The sequence below is a fragment of the Micromys minutus genome (assembly GCF_963924665.1).
Source record: "Micromys minutus genome assembly, chromosome: 22".
NCBI classification, from domain to species: Eukaryota; Metazoa; Chordata; class Mammalia; order Rodentia; family Muridae; genus Micromys; species Micromys minutus.
Genome location: NC_137957.1, coordinates 40,278,109 through 40,305,815, shown reverse-complemented (window position 1 = coordinate 40,305,815; position 27,707 = coordinate 40,278,109). Strand labels below are relative to the sequence as shown.

The following is a 27,707-nucleotide window of genomic DNA, read 5'->3' as shown; positions in this document are numbered from 1 at the left end:
TAAATTTAGTTCAATATTCTTAGAAAATAGATTTGTAATGAAAGAAAGCATTTCTCTCTATTGGAATCCTTGCAGAAACAATCTGTAGTGACTCAATCTGTAATCCCAGAAAGCTGAGGCAGGAGGATCACCCTATTGGCCTCACTGTGCTAAGTACAGCCAAGGATACAAAAGGGAGACCCTTAAAACAACAGAATTCTTGGATTACCCAGGCCCCTCCCACACATGTATACATTCAGACATTATATATGTGTGTGTGTGTGTGTGTGTGTGTGTGTGTGTGTATACATAAACCACATATAACTTGTGCAGAGATTGTCAGCCCTCTCCAAATAAACAAGGACTTTAGGGCGGAAAAAAAAAAAAACCAAAACAAACCTGTGCCTTTGTATTTCTGAATAAAACAAACAGAAAACTGAACATCAGTATAGCTTTAAAAGGTGGGCTAAACTCTCCAACTAACCCTCAGGAGTCCGCTTGAGGCTGCATCTCCAACTTTTGTTCAGTTGTCCAGCAGTCTTATAAGAAATCAAGCAGGAAACAGCATAGCAGAAATCTAGCCTAGCTGTGTGATAAGTCACCTAAGACATCTTCTTTAGCAATCCTGCTTTGGCCCCTAACTACTCTAGAATGAACCTAACTGGGTGCCCTTCTACAAACACAGATCAACAGACCCACTAGCATTAATAGATGAACATGAGACAAAAATCTGCTATGCTAAAATTAGCTTGTCAAAAAAGAACTACTTATCTATATTTAATAAACCATGTTTTTGAAAACCCAGAACTACTTCCTAACACAGGAGCTTCTTAAAAGAGGGGACAATTTAGGAATAGCACCAATGGTTAGTTTATAATTTTTTCCTAGAGGGATACATTAATTCTTCTATTTTAGAATTAAATCTTTTTTTAATACTTGTTGTTAAAATAACAAACTCCGAAACATCATGAATAGATGGGTTTATTTAGCAGTAAGTTTGAAACTCTTGCTTTAAGCAAGGGTACTACAGTAATTATATCAGGAACAGACATTTCCTACACTGTCAAATATATAAAAGTTCCTTTGCACTTTCAACACTGATCAACAAGCAGATTCAGTCCATGTTACTTTGATGTATCTACTCAGCTAACCCAAGCTTCTTCTTCAGAGACTCTGGCATCTCAGGTGGAGGAGGGCGAGGAAGCCTGAAGTAGACCTTCACAGAGTCATAGATGAACCACTGTAGTGCAGTCAAAGTGCCAATCATGATGATTCGGGCAAAGAGCCCCTTCCACACACCTGGTTCAGAGAAGAAATGTGAGCGCCCATGTGCCACCTACCCAAATGGTGGTACTTCTCAGGAGAGCCTAACTTACCTCTGAAGCCAAGCCTCTGCAGGACCTGAGATGCAGTGCTGCCTTTCTCTTTGTTCAGCACTGAGACCACAGAGTCAGCGGGGTGAGAGACAATCGCACAGAAGACTCCAGCTGGGGGCAAAGGAAAGGGAAGAAAAAAAAGAAGTCAAGATACCCCATAGGAAAATTCCTGCCTCAGCCTCCCAAGGATTACAAGCATGTGTCACCACATTGGCTTTAGTTTTATTATCTAAAACATTAAAATTTAGATTTACTCACTTTATCTGCATGAGTCTTCCCTACATGCCTTGTATGTCTACCAAGATCAGAAGAGGAGTTACAAATGCATTTTCAAGTATGACAGTGGCATGTATAATAATAACTATAAAAAAAGACTTTTAGCAATGATTAGAGTATTTAGAATCCAGCAGAACATAAAAACAGGAAGATAAAAATGCTTCCTAACCTTTAGAATTTTTCCTTCACAAAGAGACCAATAATGGAAGTGATATAATTTGCCTATAATTTCATGAACAAATATGTTCTAAAATAATTCCTACCAGCCAGGGTGTAGTGATGCATACCTTCGATCCCATAACTTAAGAGACAGAGGCAAGTGGATCTCTTGAGTTCAGAGGCATCCTGGCCTACACAGTGAATTCTAAGACAGCCACGGCTATAAAGTGAGACCCTGAAGATAGATATATACATAGATGGACAGACAGATACAATGGACGGACGGATGGACAGACAAGGCATACCTATGTAACCTGCCACAAATGTCACAACCAGCTGCTCTGCCTTTGTACATTCACTCCGGGGCTTAGGAACCACAAATTTGTACAACGCTTCAACAGTACGTTCAAAGCAGGCGAACTTCATCATGGTGTATGGGATCTGTCTCATCCACAGAGGAGCAACACCCTTGTAGAACCTAGGAAATTAGGACACTAATTTAAATAAATAGGGGCCTAAGTTAATTTAGCAAAGACATACACCATCTACAAAAGTGTCCGCACACCAGTCGCATCCTGACAGCAACACATGACAGCATAACGCATGTCATTTCCATCAGAACTGAAGACTAGCATGCAGGTATATTAGTCTCACATGCCAATGACTCAAGCACCTTTGACTGTACAACCAACAAAGTTGCTGGATGTTTCTTGGACTGGAACTACAAGAAACAGAAGTTTACAGGTAGAACTCAGTTCCAAGATTCATCCACAAAGGTGGATCTAAGGAAGCATGTTGGCATCCCAAACATAAAAACTGTTTATCAGAAATGTCCTCACAAGCCCACCCACCTGAGTCAATAGATATTTAAACAAGTATCAAGTCATTTCCAAACAGACAAGAAGACTTGATTTAAGTTCTCCCCATGACTATTTTTAGAAAAAAGGTCACTTACGCATTTAAGCCTTCTTCTTTATACATTTTGGGAACAGCTTCCCTCAATGTGTTGGCATAACCAGGCTGGGTTTGAATTCGAACTTTGGCAGCTTCCATAGGAGCCAGGGCAATGTCAGCAAAGAATTCAGCACTGGCAGAAGAAGCTAAATACAGTGATGTGCGCCACAGGTAGGTGTTCTCCTAAAGTCAATATACAGAACAGATGTGAACTGCTGCCACACTGGCCATTTCCATCTAACTTTCTATGACAATATGGCTTCAGAGATTTTAAAAATACATCTCTCCCCTTCTTTTGGTTTAAGATCTAACTTCATCAGCCTATCCCAGTTTAGCCTTGTTATATGGAACAGTCTGGCTTCAAAAATCACAATATACCTAAATGCTAGGAGACAGATATACATTACCCTGCCTGATTTCTCTGAACTACTATTACACAGTCCATGAATAACACAGTATCAGAATGAATTTATACTGTCTCTCAGCCGCATGAACTAACACTAATACATATACATATAACACTAATACATATGCTCTGAATATGCATGAGACTCATATAGTAATCCTATACTATACATAAGGAACCCCAGACTCTTCTTACTCTAATACACACACCAACCACACTTACTTAGAAATTCAACATTTAGAGATGCTAGAAATCGTATGAAATACACTTTGCTTTTCATCTTATCTCTGCTATTGCTGGATATGCCTTATGCATTATGAATTAAGGCATGCTGCTATTTCTGGGGCCATTTCTCCTGCCATAGAACAAGGTAAGTCAAACAAAAAAGTACAATATCCCCTTTCTCAAACACTTGGGGCATTTAATGTCAAAGTAAAATCACATACCTCACCAAGTATGTTGCTATATAAGGCTTTGAAGACTTCATAAAAGCCAAATTTGCAGAGCCCTTGCATGGAATAGCCAATCAAAGTTGGGGCCCATCCTTTTGCCAAACCACGAACACCATCTTCTTTCAGTGTAACGGAGAATCCATTAAATATGCCCTTGTACTTCTGAGGGTCCACCTTAAAAATGAGAAAATGTCAATATAATAGAAACAGCTATGTTAATTTAGCTGTATGTATTTCTTTATTTGCCAAGTTATTTACGAGCTTTATAAAAATAAGACTAGCTAACACTTTTCACAAACATTTTATTCTACTGTTTTATTTAAAATTAACTACAAAAAAACAGAATATGCACATTCTTAGTTTAATACAAGCTAAACACCTATGCCTTTAAAACTTGTGTGTCTTCATGTGTATATGCCCTGTATGCATGTGGAGGCCAGGCGTCAATGTTGGGAACTTCCCTTCACTTTGGAATCTCCTCCACCACTTTACCAGACTAGCTGGCCAGTGACCTTCAGGGACCCTATCTCCATCTTGTTAGTGCTGGGATTACGGACCTGCCACGACTGTGCCAACTTTTTACACAGGTGCTTGGGGATATCACCTAAGTTTGTCACGCTTACATAACAAATACACTACTGACCGAGCAACCTTCCCAGCTAAATTGGGGGATTTAGGTGACTAAAACAAGGCCTCTACTCCAGGCTGGTCTCAAACTCAGTGATCTCCTATGAGATCCCATGAGAAGTGGCATGAGCCACCACTTCCAGGCTCTATTTAGGACTGTTTTCATAAACAGCTTCTACATCAAAGTCTAGCTTCCTTTATATTATGCTTAATTCTTAGATACTCTAAACTATAAAATCTCAACAATAAAAAATTTTTAAAAATTGTTCTTAAGATGTAAGAATGTATTCCTGATCCTGGAGTCCTTTAAGTAGATTATATTATATACTACACTATGAACCACTGTGACCATTAGATAATCAAACTAAATAAAATTTTACAAGGTACAGCAACTCTTTTGAGGTACAGAATCTCTTTTACTTCAGAAATTAAATTTACTCCAAAAGCCACACGTTTCAGGACTTACACTCGTTATCTATTTGTTTAACAATGTGGGTAAGGGAGCTTATCTCACTCTCTGCCGGTACTAGAAGGGTTGGTATACATCACCTTCCTCTCTCCCTCCTAATATTTCACCTTCCTTTCTCTTTTAGGTAAGGAGACTTCTAATCCTGTTTGGGACAAATAAATGTTTAATTTTTGATTACTTTTCTTTCAATTATATGATATTCAAATTATAAAAAAAAAAAACACAGAGGAGGCAATGCTCACAACTTTCCTATAAAGACATTAAGAGCTTCTTTGAGAAAAACATGTTCTTTGCCTCAATATTTAGGGATAGGAAGTTACTTCACATAAGATAAAAGACTGACTGCCCATTTTGATACACAATACTTAATTCAATGACTACTTGGAGTCTTGAATTATCAAGCCTTGAAACTGAACAGCAGCAGCTAAGATGCACTTATAGTAAGAGCAGAACAAATTAACAATCTACCCACACATATGAGAGGTACATTAAAGCTGGAGAGCTCAGTGGTAAAAGGACATATAAAGTACATATTGCTCTTCCAGAAGAGTTCAATTCCCAGCCTACAGTCACTCGCTACTCCAACTCCAGGAAACCCTACGATCTGACACCCTCCCTGGGTACCTACATACTTATGTAAAAATAGTAATATAAATAAATAAATAAACGAAGCTGGGGCTGTTCCCTGAAGTCTGTAGCAGTTGGAATGTCTCCATTTCTCATGTGTGAAGGAATTGGGGCAGAAGAGATGGCTCAGCAGTTAAAAGTAGTGGCTGCTCCTCCAGAGGTTGTGGGTTTAATTACCAGCACCCATATAGTGGCTCACATCCATCTGTAACTCAAGCTCTGGGGAAGCAGATGCCCTCTTCCCTGGACACCAGGCACAGAGTGCACAAACTTTTGCAGGCTAAGTGCCCTTACACACGAAGGAGGAATGAATCTTTTTTAAAAAGTAAATAAAGCTGGAAGTGTAGCTCAGTGGTAGAAGATGTCTAACACACATACTTAAGACCTTGATTCCAGCACAATTAATATGTAAAATAAGAAATGAGGTCATCAATTTGAGAGGGTGGGAGGTGGAGGCATGGGAGGGGTTGTTGGGAGCAAATGGAAGAGAAGTGATGTAATTGTATTTTAGTTTTAAAACACTTTTTATTAAGTGATAAATCACATATACAAAACATCAGGTCAGTAACAGACACTGGCCTGTCAAACCTGCCAAGCCATAACAGCCTGAGCTCCATGCTTGGGTTCCCAATGGTTTAAGAATCAACTCCCATTTATCCCCACACCCACCCACTATCATAACAAATAATATAAATAAAAACCACTCATACCAATACAAACCTGCATGCGGCATTTTACTAAATCCAGGGGAACAACAGCAGTGTGTGTCAGCCCACAACTTAAGACCCCACCAAAGCCACACAGTGCATAATACTTCATGGAGCCAAATTCACAACTGTACTCTGTAATAAGACAAGACACACCATGCGTTTTAATATAGACTCGTATTAGTGAGCATCAACTTACCTCTTGGGTAGTTAGGTTTCCAAACAGCTAGTTAGTAGCAGTCTATATCTTACAACTTATGTTTCAACAGTTTTAGTCCAGCATGCAACACAAACCTGCATTCTGCATTTAACCAGATCTAGAGGAACCAATGCTGTATGTGTTGTGCCACAGCTAATAATTCCTCCAAGTCCACAGAGGATAAAGAATCTGCCAGATCCATATTCACAGCTATACTGCTCTGTTTGATTGAAGAAAGAAAGATCAATTATTTCTTCAGAGACTAAGGAAGTCTAGGGGAATAAAAGAAAAGTCTATTTCCTTTTGATATAGTACTATCTCTACTATGTAGCTTCAGCCACAATAAGGTAGAAAGATGAGTTGTCATACAGTGTAAATTACATGAAAGTAAGTCACTGTCAAGTCTGATCACTAAAATTATTAGGATGTGTATCTGTGACATACTATTTTCTAAAGCTTCCTGAATTTGGAATTTCAACTAAAAGCACTTACTAAGAGCCCCCTTCAGGAAGGGCCCAAATTCAAAAAGAGCACTTAACATGTACAAAGCTTGCTAACTTTAACATTTACTCCAGCTACCCACTTATGAACTAAACCACATATGGTTTAATAAAAAAATATAAAGTCGTTAAACTAAAGTCAAAAACATACAAATATTTGCTTTAGCTTTAGAGGAAAATGATAGGAGATAGGGAAAGTTTTCCAATCACGTTTGAGACACAACAGAAGTCCAGGAATGACTGGGGTGTGGGAGGGGATTTCTGTTTTATAGGCACAATGTAGGTAACGTTCTCTTGAGGCCTATAATTCCGTTTTCCCGTTTCCCTTGTACATACGTTCCACTGGGATTTAAAACATACAATTAGTCAGCCACCTCGAATCCCAAAACATAAACTCAAAGGAATGCACACCTTTTATAGTCTCCAAGTCACCTCCTCCACCAGAAGCACCAAACCCCATTACCTCAGACACAATTAAATGAAAAGATAATCAAAAAACTTGAGAAAGGAGACCAAAGGGGACTTTAGTAGAGTTCACCCAGTAGACTTTGGCTGACCAACAGGCTCATGGGGGAAGAAAAAGAAGTTGGTCACCGCCTCTCTGCCTCTACTCTCTTAGGGACACGGAGGTCACTGAGTGGCGCTGGGCCTGGGCCCTTCCACGCCCTTGAGGGAGGGCCAAGGATCCGACAGCGGCCTAGGGCGTCAGAGTTGACATCCCAGGGTCAGCCAGAGACCGGTCCTCAGGTTAAGGGCTAGAGCGTCCTTCCCCGACCTCCTGCCCAGGTCTCGGAGGTAGGACGGACGCAGCACGAAACCAGCGCTCGCACTGGGCAGGGTGTGACCTCACCTTCCACGGCGGCGGCGGCCAGGTGGCGGGAACGCCGGGGTGGCCCCGGGGGGCTGCGGGGACCCGACAGGCCATCGTGCACCAGCTGCAGGTGTGGCGCGTTGAAGGGGTTCGCTCGCGCCAGGTGCGCCACGGACGAGAACATCCTCCTGCGGGAAGAGACAGAGGGTGGAGGTGAGAGAGACCCGGCGCCGGGAAGTGTCACAGGAGCCCCGCGAGCATGCGGGGCTCTGCGTCCTTGAGGAGGTCACAGTTTTTTCCCCAGGGACGCAGAACCCGGCCGGGCCCACGGCCAAGGCGGCGGCCACAAGGGACTCAAGGCTCCGCGCCCCGCACCCTCCGCGGCGAGGCCCGGCCGCCTCCACTTGCCTAAGATGGCGAACACCCAACCGCTCGCTGGGCAAGGTTGCGGCTCACAGAGGCCGAATGTCCTCCCCGCCCGAAGATCCGTGCCCTTCGAGCGGCGTCACCGTGAAGCGTCACTGCGCCACGGGCTGCTCATTTGCGGAGAGGAGCACGGAGCCCGGACGTCATCGCGTCCTCCTAGCAACCTTATCCCCGCCCCCGTCCACCCCCAGCTCTTCCGACCGGGCTAGTGCGCAGGAAGATTCCTACTGCGCAGGCGTACATTCAGAAGCTTTTTTTTTTTTTTTTTTCTTTTTTATTATCTCTTCTTTTAAATGTGGAGTCTTGGCCTTGTACGGGCAGGCGACCTACTCAATCTGTCCCTTCACCTTCAGGTGTTTCTCCTTGGCGCCAGGAAGTTTTACAAGTCTTTAAGTGGTTGCCCGCATAAACTTTTAAAGACCGGAATGCTTAAGTGACGTTATTCAGGTACTGAAGCTAGGATATCACTACAAGGTCTTATGTCGGAATTCCTGCCATCATCGGACTTTTTAGAAAAAAATTCCACTCACTGACTTTACACACAGGCATGCCTAAATTTTCCACCAGGTTCTGGTGGAAAGGATATACAGGAAGAACTCAAACCATACATTAAAAACTGCATCTGCCTTACAGCAATGTCCATGGCCCCTGAACTCCATCCATGCCTCCTTCCTGGAGGCACAGGGCATGCGCAGAAATGCAGGTAACCGATTGATTGATTGTGCTTAAGACATTTAGAAGATCTTTACTCTCATGTCAACAAGCGGGGACCCAGTTCCATGAGGGAGAGTTTAAAAGGAATCAAACCTGTTATAATTCTTGTTTTTAACATTTTCCTGGGAATAAATTTTGCCTCATCTTTATTAATCCTTTTTATGTAACCCAAGACACTTAGTAGAGCTGGCTTGTATACTGACCACTGTAGTTACACTAGGTCAACCTCTGCATTCAGTGCTCTGCTGTGTCATTTAAAAATTCTTACCGTTTACAAACAAAAGGCTCCACATTTATTTTCATCTTGCCCTCGGTCCTCCAAATTTAGTTGGTCCTGGATGGAAGAAATACTTTCAGGGTTTATAAAACATCAAAAACATATCTAAAAGTTTACAAAACAAGGTTAGAGACAGTGCTTGCTACTCTTTCGGAGGTCTGGTACTCGATTCCTGGTACCCACCTTGAACAGCACACAACAGCCCGTGTGATTCTAGCTCCAGGGAATCTGACACCATCTTCCGGCTTCAATAGGCACCTGCACTCACATACACATACTCCTACACACATACACACACACACACACACACACACACAATAGTTTTTTTTAAAAAAAACCTTTGAAAATCAAATGTATAAGATATTTCTCATAAAAACTTAAGAGGTATATTAGTGATATTTCTGCCGCTATGATAAAACATCATGACCAAGGGAACTTAAAGGAAGTTTTTCTTTTGGCTTCCACCTCCAGAGGGATAAAAGTCTATCATGCTGGGGAGGCATAACAGCACACAACAGACTAGAAGGAGCAGGAAGTTGAGACCTCACAGATTCAATGACAGACAGGAAGCAGAGAGCAAACTGGAGGCAGGCAAGGCTTTTATATCTCAAAGCCCGCTCTCCCCAGGTAAATAATGCTGGAAACCTTCCCAAAGGGGCACCATGAAGGGACCAAGTGCTGGGGACTGACTACACCGGCATTTCTCATTCAAACCACCCCAGGGCTGTAGACATAGCTTCGTGATACAAGAGGCTGTGTGTTCCGTTCCCAGCACCAAAACAGGAAAACAAGGTGAGCATCCAGCCAGCTCAGAGAAGGTGCCTGCACCAAGCCTACAAAGACGATTAGATTCCCCAGGCCCACAGACTACAAAGTCATCCTCTGGTTTCTATATGTGCAGCAGCACCATGGTTCACATGCACCTACCACACACACACACACACACACACACACACACACACATACACATACACCGTGTACACGTAGAGTTTAAAATGCAACTTCCCACTGAATTTTTCCCTCTACCATATAAAACCTGGGGCTAAAACGTAGGCATGTACTGCTTGGTGGCAAATGCCGTTACTTGCTGAATCATCTCGATAGTCTCCTGAACTTTCTCATTTATCATGCTAGCACCTAAATACTATAGGTGGGTATATATTAAGGGAAAGTTAATCCTTATTAGTAAGGCCCACCAACACATGCAAAAATGACAAGAATGGGGAAGATAAACTTAAGAAAACTCAGATGAATTTTCATTTACTTGGGAAGAAGGACTCAAAGGAGCATTGAAAGAACGTGTTTCTTCAAGACTGGTATACTTACACAATGGAGTACTACTCAGCTATCATAAACAATGACTATAAAATTCTTAAGAAAATGGCTGCATCTAGACAATATCATCCTGAGTGAGATAACACAGTCACAAAAGAACAGACATAATATGCAGTCACTGATAATTGGATACTAACCCCAGAAAGCTCTGAACACCCCAGAAACAACTCACAGACTGTGTGAAGTTCAAGAAAAGAAAAAAAAGAAAGAAAGAAAAGAAAAGAAAAAACCATTATGTTTACTTCTTACACACCAAGCAAAACTTTGACTAATTCCAGGTTACATCCTGTTTTACATGTACTTTATGTTCATTGTAACTTGTAAGATCTTAATTTACAATATCAAACATTAAAAAAAAAAAAAAGAGTGGTCGACCTCTTGTCAGTCAAGTTCTACCACTGAACAGATGTATGGTGTCTGTCTCTCTGCAGGTGACAGCAACCCGACCGAAGTCCTGACACACAGGTAGAACTCAGATATCAGAAGTGTAAGGCTAGAGCTGGCTTTGCTGTAAGATGGAGTTAATTAACAGACTAGCAACTTCCACTGGCCAAAGAAAGGTCACAGATTCACTGCTGTCTCCTAGCAACCTGTTACACTCCCTCCTTCCAGACTGGCAAAAGTCTCAGGAAGAATTCATCAATAGAAAATATAGGAAGGGAAGTAATGACAGATAAGGTAATAAATACCCCAACACCTGTTTGTCTTAGGCCCTCACTTGCCTGGCTCACCCACATAATTTGATCTCGTGTAGACAAGCAAGTCTCAAAGGTTTATACGGTGATTCTTAGACTATAGTAACTGCTTTTTAATCCACTCCTGCCTCTGCCCTCCTCTCCCAACACCAGATAACCTGTTACAGTTCGTTAATTCCGGTGCCCTTCACCTCGGTATAATAAATGCATCTGGCCCTAAAGCTGGTAGGCAAGATCCAGGGCTGGCTGAGAGAGCTGTGTTTATCTGTTCTGGCAACAAGGTGACCTTCATGTGGTAAAGGCTGCTGTTTCACTCCTGCTCCCCTTGTGTTATATAGGTTTTTCTTATACATCACCCCAAATCAAAGCCACACAGGGAAAGGAAACCTGAGTTACAGCTTTACCAAAGAGGACAAAAGTCACAGGACTGGTCTGATAGAGCAGCAGGTAAAGGTGCTTACTGTGAGAATTTGAAGACCCAAGTTCAATTCCTCTGACTTCTACACACACACACACACACACACACACACACACACACACATACACACATACATGCCAGCACAGGGAGGAAGTAGTCAAGGTCATTGATGACTATAACTGGAGAGCGATTAGCTCTTAGGAGAGGTGGTGATAAGACGTGGAAGCTCTACAGGGCGAAAGTACAGTGCTTTTAAAGGTCCTTCCTAGCAGGAGGAAGGAGAAGCATTCACCATCTCAATATCGGCAAACCAGAAACCAAAGAAAACTCCACATTATTAACTTTGCAATAAGCCACAGAACACAGTCCAGCTGAACTGGAAATCATGGGAGTCATCAGCCCCAAATCTTTAGTATTTTGTTCTTTGTCTGCTTTGTATTTTGAGACAAGGTCATCCTATATAGCCTTGGGCATCCTGAAACTTATTATGTAGACCAGGTTGGCCTCAGCAGAGATTCATCTGCCTCTGCCTCTAGAGTGCTGGGATTTAAGGCATGTGCCACCAGGCTTGGCTATCCCTGCATCTTTAAAGCCCTTGAAATGGCTAGATTAGATGGCTTAGTGGTTAAAACCACTTGCTGCTCTTGCAGAGGGCCGAGGTTCAGTTCTCAGTACTCACACGGGGTCTTATAACCATTAGTAACTTCAGTTCCTGGAATCTAGTGCCCTCTTCTGGCCTCTGTGAGCATCAGAAATGCACAAAGTGTACTTAAAATTGATGCATGCAAAGTGCTCATATACATTTACATATAGAATTACAAATAAGTAGATCTTAAAAAAAAAAAGTTCTTAGCCAGGCGCATACCTTTAATCCCAGCACTCAGGAGCAGAGGCAGGCAGATCTCTGAGTTCAAATTCAGCCAGGTCTACAGAGTGAGTTTAAGGACCACCAGAGCTACACAGAGAAACTTTGTCTCACAAATAAATAAATAAAAATTCCTTGACCATGGCATTGATCTCAGTGATCTCTGTAAGAATGTAGCACTGCTTTAGTATAATATTTTGGGATTTCTAGTAAGTTCCTCTGGGACTTTCAGATGATAACAGCCCTTGTCCCACAGAGCAGAGGCTCAGCTAAGGGACAGTGCTGGTGCTGAGTTCAGACATTCTAAATGTGTATTTTAGAACTGGAGAAATGCCACAAGGTTAGTGGGGTGAGACCCAGTGAGATAGATTTAATCCACAAACTACTGATTTCCAGACTTCCGAATTCTCCATTTAGGATGCTCATCTATATGGCTTTGTAAGAGTCTAGGAATTGATGTCAATTTAGAGATAGCATCTGATAATTCATTTGGAGGGTTTTTTTTTTTTTTCTTCTCTTCTTCATTGAATAGCCAAACTTGGAAATGAATCCAAGTCAATTTGAGAAGCACCAGGTGTGTATTAACCAAGGTTATATATCATAACAGAACCAACATAATAAATATATTTACAAATGAGATTTTTAGATTGGTTTACTCTACATGGGCTGGGGAGGCCAACAAGGGCTGTGTGTGTAATGGAGAGGAGATACTGAGACTGGATGCCTCAACAATCCCAGGCTGGCACTGAAAATCTGGACAATTCCGGGCGAATTTCTGTTCCTTCATCAACTGAAACCCAGAGAAACTACATCACCATGTCAGTGAGGGATGGCGACAGCAGCAACAGTGTAGATGCACTCAACAGCAAGGAATGGCAGAGCTTAGGCAAAAGCAACACTGCTTTCCCCTCAGACCTCTTTGTATCTAGCTCCTGCTAGAAGTTTCTATCTACTCTGAGGGATGATCTTCCCTACACAGTGTACCCTCCCAGGAGGCACCCTAAAAGATTCTTAAAATAGTGCATCCCATAGGTGATTCCAGTCAAATTGAGAGCCAAGAATTTACCATTACAAAGTAGAAACTCTATATCAAAATTTTGGGCTATATAGCAGGATATTCCTTGAGGAAGTATCTGTGCCTTCAAAATTTGCATGTTGTAATTTGATACACACTCCCAAGGCGATGGTATTAATGGGTGGAGATCTAGGCTGGGAAGTGGTGTTGAATTTCTTTAATTCCAAAACTCGGAGGGTAGAGGCTGTAGTATCTCTGTGAGTTCAAGGCTAGCTTGGTCTACAGGATGAGTTTCAGGACAGCCAGAGCTACAGAGAAACCTGTGGTGTTTTGAATAGGAATGGCCCCAATAGGCTCGTATATTTGAATGCTTGTTCACTAGGGAGTAGAATTACTTGAGAGGGATTAAGAGGTGTGGCCTTGTTGGAGTGGGTGTGGCCTTGTGGGAGGAAGTGTGGTGGGAGCTTTGGGGTTTTAGAAACTTAAACCAGACCCAGTGGGTCTCTCTCTTTTTGCTACCTGTTGATCTGGATGAAGAACTCTCAGATACTGCTCCAGCACCGTGTCTCCTGCATGCTGCTATGCTTCCTGCCATGATGATAATGAACTAAACCTCTGAACCTGTAAGCCGGCCTTAACTAAATGTTTTATTAGGGTTCCCATGGCCATTGTATCTCTTCACAGCAATAGAACATAGACTAAGGCAAGCTCCTTGAGGTGATTATGTGGCAGAAGAATAGAGAGAGAAAAACAAAAAGATAAAAATACAAAAGCTAAATAATAGAAAGACTGGAGCCCTTCCCCACTATGGCTACAAGTAAGAGGAAGAGCAATAAAAGCTGCAATATCCAAATTCGGAGGCTGGTACTTGCAAGTGACCCATGAAGGGTGTGGTGGTTTGAATAGGGAGTTTCGTTATTAGGAGGCATGGCCTTGCTGGAGTAGGTGTGGCCTTGCTGGAGTAGGTGTGGCCTTGCTGGAGTAGGTGTGGCCTTGCTGGAGTAGGTGTGGCCTTGTTGGAGTAGGTGTGGCCTTGCTGGAGTAGGTGTGGCCTTGCTGGAGTAGGTGTGGCCTTGTTGGAGAAATGTGTTACTATGGGGCAGACTTTCAAGTCTCCTATGCTCAAGCTACATCATGTGTGAAACGCCGTCTTCTGCTGCTGCCATCAGAGTAATGTGTAGAATTCTCAGCTCCTTCTCCAGCACCAAGTATGCTTGCACAATGCCATGCTTCCGACCATGACAATAGTGGACTAAACCTCTGAACCAGCCCCAATTAAATCTTTTCCTTTATTAGAGTTGTCATATCATGGTGTCTCTTCACAGCAATGGAAACCCTAAGACAAAGGGTCCCACAGCTCCTGTGATTACAAGCCTCTTCTAAACATCTCAGCTGTCTGACCCACTTCCGTTCTCAGGAATATTTTTCTCTTTCTTAATAAGTGGTTCGTATTTCTGTCACTGTTCAGGTATCCCTGGGCCAATTCTTTGTTCTAGGACAAAAACCTGGAAATCTCAGCAGGTGCCCTCTAACCTTTGATCCATGTCTATAACAAGTAGGCTTCATGTATTGGTTAGGTGTGTTGGTCATAGGGTTTAGGGTGGCAACATTGTCCCATTTGCCTTTCTAGTTATGCCAGAAGATGCCATTCCATTTTAAAAGCAGAAAATACACCCTCTATCAGTCACTAAATCTGCTGGCTTTCCGGCCCCTAGGACTCTGAGAAGTAATTTGTATTATTTATAATTACTGTCTTAGGGTTTTACTGCAGTGAACAGACACCATGACCAAGGCAACTCTTATAAGGACAACATATAATTGGGGCTGGCTTACAGGTTCAGAGGTTCAGTCCATTATTATCAAGGAAGGAGCATGAATGTGCTGAGTGTTCTACACCTTGTTCTGAAGTCAAACAGAAGACTGGCTTCCAGGGAGCTGGGATGAGGGTCTTAAAGCCCACACCCACAGTAACACACTTCCTCCAACAGGGCCCCATTTACTTCAACAAGGCCACACCTCCTAATAGTGTCACTCCTGGGCCAAGCATATTTAAACCAACATGATTACCCATCCTAAGGTCTTTTCTAATAATACCAAAGCGTCTGGAAAAACTCAGCCTTAAAGAGCCTTCTGATGAGGAATGCTGGGATGTATCAGTTCAGAGTGTTAGGCTGGAACCCCTACTCATCCCTGCACAAGCTGGGGAATCCCCATCTCCCCCCCCACCCCACCTGCAGGGATAAAATTCCCAGGCTCACTTAGAGAAAACTTCTCCAGGATAATATGTCATCTCTCCAAGTTCCTGCCACCTTCCCAAGAGTGCCCACTAAGGAGCTCAGGTTTTGACTATGTGTGGATATAATCCAAGCTACTAATTGACCTAAACTCTATAAAACCCACTTGCTTTAACCTGGATGTGCACTCTCCACCTATGAGATCAGTGAACCCACACAAGAACTACCTCTTAATAGTCCTGCCTTCATCTACATTTAAGATGGGCAAATTTGGCCAATATCTGCATGACAGAAGGAAAGAAAAGGCCTATCACAGAGGTTTTTCTGTTCTTTCACAGGACTGAAGTTTGTTTCCCAGCACCTATGTGGCATGGCTCACGGTTGCTGGAACTTCAGTTCCATAGGATATGACCCTTCTGGCTTTGGCCTTGGCGGGTCCCTGCACTCATACACATAAACACACACATACACACACTACTTTGAATCTTTTTATGTGTATGAGTGTTTTGCTTGTATGCATGTTATGCATACCTGTGCACCACATGCATGCCTGGTGTCTGAGACAAGAAGATGCCAGATCCCTGAGCACCAGAATGATTATACACATGTGAGGCATAATATGAGCCCTCTGGAAGAGCAGCCAGTGCTCTGAATAGCTGCCGCGTCTCTAGCTGCAATCACATCTTTCAATTTTCGAAAAGAAAATGTTAAATAGTGAACACAAAATAAGACAATAAAGTTATCCCAAGGAGTAGGAATAGTTCTGTCCCTCCCCAAGCACAAGGGTCCATATCAACTTTTTGCTCCTGCTCTGGGCCACTATAAAGTAATGTGTATTATGCATTTGTCATAATTTGAACCCCTTACCACTTATGGTACCTTTTTTGTTGTAGATACTAAGGGGTCTACTACAGATGCAGCCAGTCATGGCAGCCAGCTGCTGCACATTTGTAATATGACAGACCCTCAAGAGAAATCCATTCACTTGGCTCTTGCATCTCTGTACTTAAGAGGCAGTTAGTTGGATGGAGTATCATCAGAGAATCCACATATTCCTTAGAAAACAGCAGCTTCAAACGTTGCTTGAGATGGACTAATGTGCCTTATTCTGTCGAGAGAAACTGAATACTGCTGACAGTTGCACAGTTACAACTAGCCCATATGCCACTAGCAATTATTTAATATTTCCATAATTTGTGCTGCTCTGAAACACTGTAAGAAAAAAAAAAAACCTTCCAGTATTTATCCTTTTGATTTCAAGATTTTCAGATTAAAAAAATATTTAAATTATTATTCATTTCAATTACAAAATAGAAGAACACAAAAATCAAAGTAGACCAGTTATCCAATTTATTTAAACAGGGTAGTTTATGCATTTGGATAATTTTTTTCCATGTTAGAATAATCAGATTGGAATTGGGAATTAAATGAACAAACTCTTATTAGATTTATTACTTAAACCATACAGCCACAAATCTAATGATGAATTTTCTATTTTATTTGTTTTTGAGACAGATCTCACACTATATATCCCTGATGGTCCTGTAGCTAGCTCACTATATAAACCAGGATTACCTTGAACTCACTGAAATCCATTTGCTTCTGTTCCCCTTCCCCTCCAAGTACTGGAATTAAAGACAAGCACCACCAAGCCCAGCATTGCATTTTCTACTTTTAAAAAATATATAACAACTTGGGCCTGATAGTGCATGCCTGTAATCCTAGCTATTTAAGAGGCTAAGACATGAGGATTACAAGTTTGAAAACAACCTATACAACTTAGAGATCGTATCCCAAAATAAAACAAAAGTGTGGCGGTGCATTTTAGTGGTAGAATGCTTGCCAAACCAGAGTAGCATCCTGGGTTTGATCCCTACTATTGGGCCAAGGACCAACCTCAGCTTGGAGAGGGATTCAGAAGAAAGGGTGTCTAGGAACTATGAAAGAACAAGTCATAGTGTAGGTAACCAGCCTATGTTCTGGTCCAGTCCGCTTTCCACACTGCTCTCAGTTTGAGACAGCTTTGTCTTACAATTCTAAAATAGACTCTCTAAACAGCTCAGCTCTTGGAGAACAAAAGCCCAGCCTTTTATTTACATATAAATCTAGTCATTACTCCAGGTTCCCTTTTGATTATCTCATAAACCAACATCCCAAGAGGTGAGCCCAGCCCCTTGAATCTTAGAAAGGCACAGCAAGCACACTTTTTTTTTAACATTGCAAATGAATTCAGAGATCCCTTTTGCCTTTATAAGCAGTACCAATAAACTAGTTGGGTGGGATCCCATTCTAAGATTTTCATTTCCACCATTTCTGGGCCAAACCTAGCTTTGTTCCAGGCTGAATTTAAACTCAGGAATCTGCCTGCCTTTGTTTTTTCTGACAAGCTGGTTCACAGTGCAGCAGCCTCTGTTCTTTTAGGTGTGAGGGCCATATACAATCCATATTGCGTCCTCATATTTTGCATAGTTGAAAATTATATACTTTTTTATTAGATACTCTGTATTTACAAAAATTATTTTTGAACTCAGGTTTTCAGAGTTCTTTCCCACAGCCTTACGAGCTGTCCTGAAGGTCTCAGCATTTATGAGTTTGCTGAGACATTAGCCACACCCTTTCAGTCTCTGACAATCATGGAGGCATTAATCTTGGCAGAGGGTACATTTCTCAAAGAAAGAACACGAATATGTACATTATTATACAAAGAAGCCTTAAGCCCACTGCAACCACCAATACTTGTAGAGCGCACAGGCTTTTTTACAGGGGTGGGAGCCATGTCAGGCCTTCCTTTGCATGGCCAAGGTGAACTTGGCACTACTGCAGATAAAATAAAATGTAAAAGTGTGTGTGTGTGTGTGTGTGTAAAACTGAACATCTGAAGGATATAAACATGGATATTATTTTTTAGGGTGTTCTAAGTTGCTATAAATTCCACGTTGTCCTAGTTACTTTTTCTGTTATTATAATAAACACTATGTGATGGCTTAAATGAGAATGTCCCCCATAGACTTACGTATTGGTCCCAGTTGGTGGCACTGTTTGAGGAGGTCTAGGAGGTGTGGCCTTACTAGAGGAAGTGTGTCATTGAGGCAGGCTTTGAGACTTTAGAGATTTGTGCCAGTTCTCGTTTTCTCTCTCTCTTTCTACTTTATGCTTAAGGTAAAAGATGTGAGCTCTCAGATTGTTGCTGCTCTATCCACCATGCCTCCCCACAACTAATACTAATATTCTCTTATCCCTCTGGTACCATAAGCCCAAATAAACCCTTTCTTCTATAAGGTGCCTTGATCATGGTATTTTACCTTAAAGTTTATCATCAAAGGAAGAAGCCAAGGCAGGAAATAAAGCAGAGTTCATGGAGAAATGAACCTGCACTCCTTGCTCATCATGTTCTTTTATGTAGCCCAGAACCATTTACTTGTCCAGGCGTGGCATCATCCAGAGTGGGCTGTGCCCTCTCATATCAATAATTAATCAAGAAAATGTCCCACAGGCATTTCCACAGGCCAAATATGATGGAGGCCATTCTGTTGTTTCCTCAGGTGACTAGTTTGTATCCAGTTGAGAAAAACTAGTCACCTCACTTGTATAGTGATAAAATCCAAGATTCCTTACACTGTGTGCTGCTTATACATTTGTGGCATTGCATGGACCAATTTTGATACTGACTTTTGAACAAAGCCATTTCCTGCAATTTGGATATGGCTTATATGGTCTGCAATGTTCTGTATGTGCTCAGCCAGCCCATGGAGTGGCACCATTAGAAGATGTGGCCTTGTTGGAGTAGGTGGTCACTATGGGTGTGGGCTATGAGACCACCCTACTCCTAGCTGTCTGGAAGCAAGTATTCTGCTAGCCTTCAGATGAAGATGTAAAACTCTCAGCTTTCCTGCATCATCCCTGCCTGGATGCCGCCTTGATGATGATGGACTGAACCTCTGGACCTGTAAGTCAGCCCCAATTAAATGTTGTCCTTATAGGAGTTGCCTTGGTCATGGTGTCTATTCACATCTGTAATACCTTCTTCTTCCTTCTTCTTTCTTTCTTTCTTCTTCTTCTTCTTCTTCTTCTTCTTCTTCTTCTTCTTCTTCTTCTTCTTCTTCTTCTTCTTCTTCTTCTTCTTCCTTCTTCTTTTTTTCTTTCTTCTTCTTCTTCTTCTTCTTCTTCTTCTTCTTCTTCTTCTTCTTCTTCTTCTTCTTCTTCCTTCTTCTTTCTTTCTTCTTCTTCTTCTTCTTCTTCTTCTTCTTCTTCTTCTTCTTCTTCTTCTTCTTTTTTTGGAGGAAAAAAGAGATTTAAATTACCACAGTGTGGTGATGAATGCCTTTAGTCCCAGTACTCAGGAAGGAGGAACAGATGTCCTTAGTTGAAGGACAGCATGGTCCAACCTAGAAAATTCCAGAAACAGCTAGGGATACTCATAGAAACCCTTGTCTTGAAATATCCAAGGATATTAAAATGACTGTTATGGAGCTTGCTGTGAAGACCAGGCTGGACTCAATCACCTTACCTCTGGCACCTGAGTGCTGGAATTAAGTCACCTCTTGAGTGTGGTGTCTGGCAATACAAGTCTGCAGCAGTGGAAAAAAATCTTTCAGAAGTCACGGGTTTTCGAAAACACAGCTTGGGCATTTAAATGCTGAAAGATGCCTGGCAACTTTCTACTAGACGTAGAACAATCTGAAGGACACCCTTAAGCATAGCAACCCTAAAACCGACACACACAAAAAAAAAAAAAAAAAAAAAAAAAAAAAAAACCCACATACACAAGTGGGTCTCTGCAAGTGGGAGGCCAGTCTGATTTATATTCAGAGTTCTATGTTCAGATTTATATTCAGATGGCCAAAGTAATATAGTGAGACTCAAAGCCCACAAGACACAAGTAAAAATGAATTTACTCCTTTGTTTATTGTTTACTTATTATTTTGGTTTTTTTTTTTTTTTTTTTTTTTTTTTTTTTTGAGATACGGTTTCTCTGTGTTGTCCTGGCTGTCCTGGAACTCATGTTTAGACCAGGCTAGCCACAAATTCAGAAATCTACCTGCTTCTGCCTCCTGAGTGCTGGGATTAAAGGAGAACGCCACCACTGCCTAGATAATTTTTTTTCTAAATGTTCTTCTTAAATTTATTTATTTGTTTTATGTATGTGAGTACACTATAGCTGTCTTCAGACACACCAGAAGAGAGCATCAGATCTCATTACAGATGGTTGTGAGCCACCATGTGGTTGCTGGGAATTGAACTCAGAACTTCTGGAAGAGCAGTCAGTGCTCTTAACTGCTGAGCCATCTCTCCAGCCCCCTAATTTTTTTTTTTTTTTTTTTTTTTTTTTTTTTTTTTTTTTTTTTTTTTTAATGCTCTACAATTCACTCTTAAATTCTGTGAAGGGAAAAAATAAATCAGGTCAAGGCAAGGTAAAATCTCATATGTAAAAGAATATGACTTGGGTATGGTGGAATCATCTCAGCACTTGAGACGCAGAGGCAGGCAGATTTTTTTTTAGTTCAAGGCCAGCCTAGTCTACAGAGCCAGTTCCAAATCAGCCAGGGCTACACAGTGAGACCTTTTTTCAAAGAAATAAACAAACATATAAGCAAAAACATATACTGGGCTGGGGATGTGGCTCTGTTGGTAGACTAGTTGTCCAGCATGCATGAAGGCCTGGGTTTGATCCCCCACACTATAAAATGTGGTGGCTCACATCATCAGTCCCAGTACTTGGGAGGTGAAGGTGACAGGATCAGATGTCCCACTTGTAAAAGAGTTGGAAGCTAGCCTGGGGTATCTGGTTTCTCTGTGTAGTCTTGGCTGTCCTGGAACATGCTCTGTAGACCAGGCTTGCCTAGAACTTAGAGATCCATCCTCCTCTGCCTCCCAAGTACTGGGACTAAAGAACCGTGCCTGGCCTAAGATCTTGTCTAAATAAATAAATAGATAGATAAATGAATAAATAAAAGACCAAACAGAGACAGGAAAGTTGCTTTTTCTTCCAGAAGCTACTCAGGAATTTAGCATTTACTTTCATGCTGTTTAGTTCCCCCTGGCCTGGAACAATTTTTTCTTCCTAGCTTATGGCCTTGGCATTTTGAAAAAACCCAGGCGCTCAGAGTAAGTACACTGTGAATAATGCTAGCTCACCCAGGTTTCTCTGACATTTCAGGACGAAGTAATTTAGATCGTGCTCGATGGCTGGGATGGCGCCTGGTTCTCGGTGACTTGCAAGGAGCCCTAGATCCTCATTGTTGCCTGTGAGGCGAACGCTGATGAAGAGTCCTCCGACAGGCCTTTTCATTGTGGTGTTCGGTTTTCCTCTGTAAGAGTAGGTAGTGTCTGGAGGAGGGGATTCTGGGACCACAAAATGTTCTGTTCATTAACCCTCCCCTCCCTAATTTTCACATCAATAGGTGATTCTGGTTCTGTTGTTTTGACACCAGCTGGCTTCTCAGTTATGGTAATTCCTGCCTTAGCTTCAGGAGTGCTGGGATTGAAGGCATCCTATGGCGGACTGCCCATACGACTCTTACCTCAATCAAAATCATTAACTGTCATCTTAGGGTTTCTATTGCTGCAAATAGACACCATGACCATGGCAACTCTTATTGGGAGTGGCTTACAGATTCAGAGGTTTAGTCCATTATTGTCATGGTGGGAAACATGGTGGCTCACAAACAGACATGATGCTGGAGAATTCTATATCTGGATGGGCAGGAAGCAGGTCTTCCTGTGACTGTGAGTCACTGACCCTGGGCTTGAGCTTCTGGGACCTCAAAAGCCTGCCTCCTAATGACATGACCCACTTCCTTCAACAAGACCACACTCCCTAACTGTGCTACTCCCTATTGTCCGATTGAGGTCATTTTTATTCAAATCACAACTGTAGACCTTTGAGTCTGATTCTTTTTTTTTTTTTTTTGACAAGTCCCTGTTATTTCTGAAGCACTTATTTTTGTGACACATCACAAAGTCACAGTCAGTTTACCATACAGAGCTTACCATACACCTGTCCTCCCCACATCTTCTCTGGAAACTCTTCCTCTGCCTGAACCTCTCTCAGAATTCTCTCTGCCTACCAGATGTCCCACCTTCTATTCTACCCATTCCTGTAGACCATAGTTTTGTTTTGTTTGGAATTGACAGGTGATATATCTCAATACAATACTCATAATGTTCTCTCTACAAAGGCTTTAACTCCAGGTCCAGGGACTCTGATGTCCTCTTCTGGCCTCTGTGGGCACCTGTACTGACTATAAATCCACATACAGGAACACACACACACACACACACACACACACACACACACACACACACACACACACACACACACGCATAATCTTTAAAAACAAAAACCACTCAGATCCTACAGGGGTTGGTTTTACGCCTCAGCATATGTATAGGAAATGTTCGGAAAATTCCGTCTGAATGGGTAATAAGCGCACCTCAGAGAGACTGGCGATATCAGTACAAGTCCAAGTTCAAGGATCACCGCAAAGCAGTTTCGGTCTCTGCATTCTTCTGTTGGAGCCACTTAATCACATGACTGACTCAGCTTAAAACAGATTTCTTTGCCCTGCAGTTTACTGATATTGGATTGGAACCAGGCTAAAAAGATTCTCGTTCGTGTCCCTTTTTGAATTTAAAGTTTTCATGACTGTACAAAGCACACACTCACGTGCACACACACACAAATGTAAAGGTCAGCAGATTTGTAGTAGCTGGCTTTCTCCTTCCACCATGTGGATCCTGGGGATCAAAGTCTGGCCATCAAGCTTGGTAGGAGTCACCTTTACCCACTGAGCCATCTCTCCAGTTCCAGCATTCCCTTTCAAGGTGCTTTTTTTTTTTTTTTTAAAGAAAAAAGATCTATTTATTTTATATATAGGACTACACTGCTGCTATCCCCAGACACACCAGAAGAGGACATCTGGATTCCATTACAGATGGTTGCGAACCACTATGTGGTTGCTGGGAACTGAACTCAGGACCTCTCAAGGATCAGTGTTCTTAACCACCGAGCCATCTCTCCAGCCCGGTGCTGCGTTTTCTAAGTGGTTAGAAAGTGAATTTTGTAATTGTGACTACTTTTACCACCACAGTACCGTCCGTAGAGTCTGGGACTCCCCTCCGGTCACTGTGAAGCTTCATGAACCCAGCATCTTCCCTAAGTGCCTTCTGCAGATTTTTGCAGCAGGGGCGTCAGCTGCTGTCCTGTTACTGCCTCTGAATTCTTTGACGGAATCCCCCAGTGTCTATTTAGCCGATTCCTTTACGAAACATTTTGTTTATAACCAGCATGATATACTTACTGCAAAGGAATTAAATAATTCAAAATGTGCAGTTAAGCAAAGCACCTTTTTATATTTTTATATGAAAAAAAATCTATTACAGTCAAGGTCAACCAAACACAGTCTTTGACATTGTCCTCAGTGGCGAGCCTCAGGTTGCATCTTCCTCAAATGAGGCTAATTTCTAGAGAGCAGAGCAGTCCTGTGAGTTTTGAACAAGACTAGGCAATAAGGGTTCCGGCTGACAGTTCAGGGGGTAAAAGACTTTGCCAGAAAGTCTGAATTTGCTACATGAAACCCATGTTAAGGTGGAGAGCTTGCTCTCTGGAGCCCATAAGGAAGTGCAAAGCAGTTCAATAAAGTTGTCCTCTGCCTTCCACACACAAGCAACCTCCACACATACAATAATACTTTTTTAAAAATGGAAGAACTAGCTGGGAGGTGACGGTTCTCACCTTCAATCCCAGCACTGGGGAGGCAGAGCAGGCAGACCCGAGTTTGAGGCCATCCTAGAATATGAAGAGTTCCAGGACAGCCAGGGCTACACAAAGAAACCCTGTCTCTAGGGAAAAAAACCAACACCCCACACACACACCAGGTGGGCTGAGGAAATTTGATGATGACAATCTTTTATATCTTATCCATTGCAAATATCCAATGCCAAGTGTTTCCCAGCTTTTCATGTGCACAGTCACAGGAACCCATGGGCATTTAGGTCCCCTAATGGTGATGGTACAGCCGCTTTGTACCTATCCTAAGCAGACCACTCCTCTGCAGCTCGGGGCCCTACCCCTCCTCTTCCTAGAATCTTTTCTTTGGATTCATTCTTCCTTAATCCTCTCAAGTGTAGCTGTGTTGTAGACTTTTTATTATTATGAATAGAAACGATATAATAAAAGGTTGATTAGTTAGTTTCAACTGATCTTCCTGGCTGTCCTGGATCTAGCTCTCTAGACCAGGCTGGCCTTGAACTCAGAGATCCACCTGTCTCTGCCTCCCAAGTACCATCACTGTTTGGGCTCAACTGACTTATTATTTTAGTTTTTATAAAAGATTTATTTACTTATTTTATGCATTAGTACACTGTTGCTGTCTTCAGACACACCAGAAAAGGGCATCAGATCCCATTACAGATGGTTGTGAGCCACCATGTGGTCGCTGTGAACTCAGGACCTCTGGAAGAGCAGTCAGTGCTCTAACCACTGAACCATCTCTCCAGCCCTCAACTGACCTTTATACTAATCTACCTGTGAAGCAACTTTATTGAAATGACAGACATATAACCATGTTGGCTTTTCGTTGTCGTTTGGTTCTGAAATAGAATTCAGCTACACAGCCCCAAATGGCTGGGAGCTTGCTATGGAGCTCAGACAGGATCCTTTTGCCTCAGCCTCCCAAGGTCTGATTTTTAATCGTATTTTTGACCTAGTACATAATGAAAACAAAATTAACAGGAACTCAATTCTTACTTACAACTGATAGGCCATATTTAACAAGGCTTCCCCTACAGTCACCAGAGGAATGCCTACCATGTAAGTTATACAGTGACACCTAGTGTACCCTTTTGGTAAAATCCTTTAGATCACAATCTTGCCTGAGCCTCCCAAGTGCTGGAATTACCACTTAGCTCTATATTTTGTTTGAGATAGGATCTCACTGTTTGTCCTAGAACTTATGTAGATCAGGCTGGCCCTGAGCTCACAGAAACCCATTTGCCTCTGCCTCCAGAGCAAACGGGATGAGAAGCACCTGCCACTACAGCTGGCACAAACTGTACTCTGAGATTCTGATGTGGAGTCTGGAGAGGTGGCTCAGTGGTTAGGAGCAATCAGTAGATTATGATGCATTTCCCCCAATGAATAATGATGTTGACACTCTTTCCATATGCCTCAGAGATATTGTGTACATTTAGGAAATGCAAACTCGGGTTCTATTTAATAAATCTTTTCCTTTAATCTTTAATCACCTATTTTGACAATTTGTTACCCATAGTGACCCTGAACTCTGGGTTCAAAGAACAGCTGGGACTACTGAAACTTGCCCCTGGTTCCCGGCTTTTGGTTTAAAATATTTTTAATGATTTATTCTCATCTCATATGTATTGGTGTTTTGCCTGCACATCTGTTTGAGGGGTAAGGTCCCCTGGAACTGGAGCTAGAAACAGTTACCACCGCCACCTATTACTTTCTACTTTGGCTTTAAGAATGTATTGTTTGGTTTGGAAATTAATACACCAGGAGAGATGGTTGGCTGGACTCAACAGCCCATAGAAGGTCTGCTGCATAGGTCTCATGTCACCAAATGAAAACAACTTCTGGAGACACATAATAGTCAGCGTCAGCGGATGCTTAACTTCCACCTCCTGCAGACAGTGCTATATACCATCTAGGTGGTCACTAGCAACTTCCTCATGCTTGTCTCCATGACCTACAGTGCTTGGTACAACAGCAGCATCAGGGAACCAGCTGTGTATGCCCTGGTGGGTACCAAGCACTGTTTCAGCAGGTACCAAGGTCACAATACTTTGAAAAAGTTTCAAAACCAAAGTCTGCTTTTTCTCCAAATTTGGTCTTCCTGTAGAATTCCTGCCATGACCAGCCTCCTCCCCACCCCCTCCCCCGCCAAGCAGAATAAGTTATTAAATTAACCACATAACCTCTAGGTCCAGCTCTAACCAAATCTACCAATTACCTTTGAAAGACTGAGTTTACATACCATCAACTAACTCAAATGACTGACTCAGATCAAAACAAACCCTTCAGACAACCATCTAGAGTAGTGCTGGTGCTCTACCGATATTCCAAAGGCTTGGGAGGGCATGGTGGGAGGATCCAACGTTTGAGGCTACCTCTCAAAAGTTTGTTCTAGGACAGGAGTGGTTGGTACATACTTCTAACTCCAACATTCCAGAACCCAAAGCAGGAAAGAGGAGGACCTTAAAGTTGAAGCTACTCTGGACTATACTGTTAGTACAGGGTCATTCAAGTTACAGACAAAAATGATCTGGAACAAACCCAGGGTCTTATTACATACTATAACCACTGAGGTACATACCCGGCCCGTCCACATAAAAAAGACATTTAAGACAGTCTCACTGTGTAGCCCTAACTGGTCATGAACCTACCGTGATCCTCCCATGTACTAGGACTACAGGCATGTGCCGATGCTTATTTCCTAAGAATACTATCCATGGCTTCTTAACTACTGTATAATACCTAAAACTTTTGAGGCAGTCAATTTACACAAGCACAGAGGATCCCACCTCCTGAGGCCATGGAGAGCTCAACGGGAGCAATTCAAGATTCCAGACTGATAACACCTGTCAATAGCCTTTCCCTGCTGAGACTCTATTACTAATAAAGGAAGAAAATATGTGTTAAAAAAAAAGGAAGAATGTGATAGCGAGATTTTTTTAAAAAGCTGTTTGGAAGACACAAAACACAAACAGAAAATAAATTGCAAAATTAAGGAAGGCTTAAATGTTCATAAAAAGAGTAAAACCAAATGTGATTACTCAAAACATACTTAGCCCTGAAAAGCACATAAGGGGCTTGGAACCTGAAGGACTATCAAAGGTAAAGAAGGAGCAGGGCAGAACAGGATCTGTAGCTGTGCAGACTATGTTATGCACGAGCACTAGCCTTGTCTTCAGACACCAGAAGAGGGCATCAGATCCCATTACAGATGGTGTGAGCCACCATGTGGTTTCTGGGAATCGAACTCAGGACCTCTGGAAGAGCAGTCGAGCTGAGCCATCTCTCCAACTCCCAAATCAACTTTCTAAACCCCTCTAGGCTTCCATTTTCCTCTTTGAACAAGTTAAAAAAAAAAAAAATACCCCACTGAATTTATCATGATGTTAGGGCCTAGAAGAGCTCTCTGAACATAGTTAAGAATCCGAAGAATA

The 27,707-nt window shown here is 42.1% G+C and overlaps 1 protein-coding gene across 2 annotated transcripts; it reads right to left on the bottom strand.

The window, feature by feature from the left end:
- Positions 1-944: 944 nt before the first annotated feature.
- Positions 945-8,096, bottom strand: SLC25A3 (solute carrier family 25 member 3). Of its 2 annotated transcripts, none has more exons than XM_080934956.1 (8): positions 7,951-8,096; positions 7,582-7,730; positions 6,327-6,451; positions 3,597-3,776; positions 2,746-2,927; positions 2,096-2,268; positions 1,356-1,466; positions 945-1,278 (listed from the first exon to the last, which is right to left on the bottom strand). In XM_080934956.1, the coding sequence occupies exons 2-8, from the start codon at positions 7,724-7,726 to the stop codon at positions 1,118-1,120; spliced, it is 1,077 nt and encodes a 358-aa protein (XP_080791082.1). In that variant the 5' UTR covers positions 7,727-7,730; positions 7,951-8,096; the 3' UTR covers positions 945-1,117. The 2 variants fall into 2 exon arrangements, with proteins under 2 accessions (XP_080791082.1, XP_080791083.1); XM_080934957.1 differs by lacking the exon at positions 6,327-6,451 and adding an exon at positions 6,046-6,167.
- Between the last annotated feature and the right edge of the window lie 19,611 nt (positions 8,097-27,707).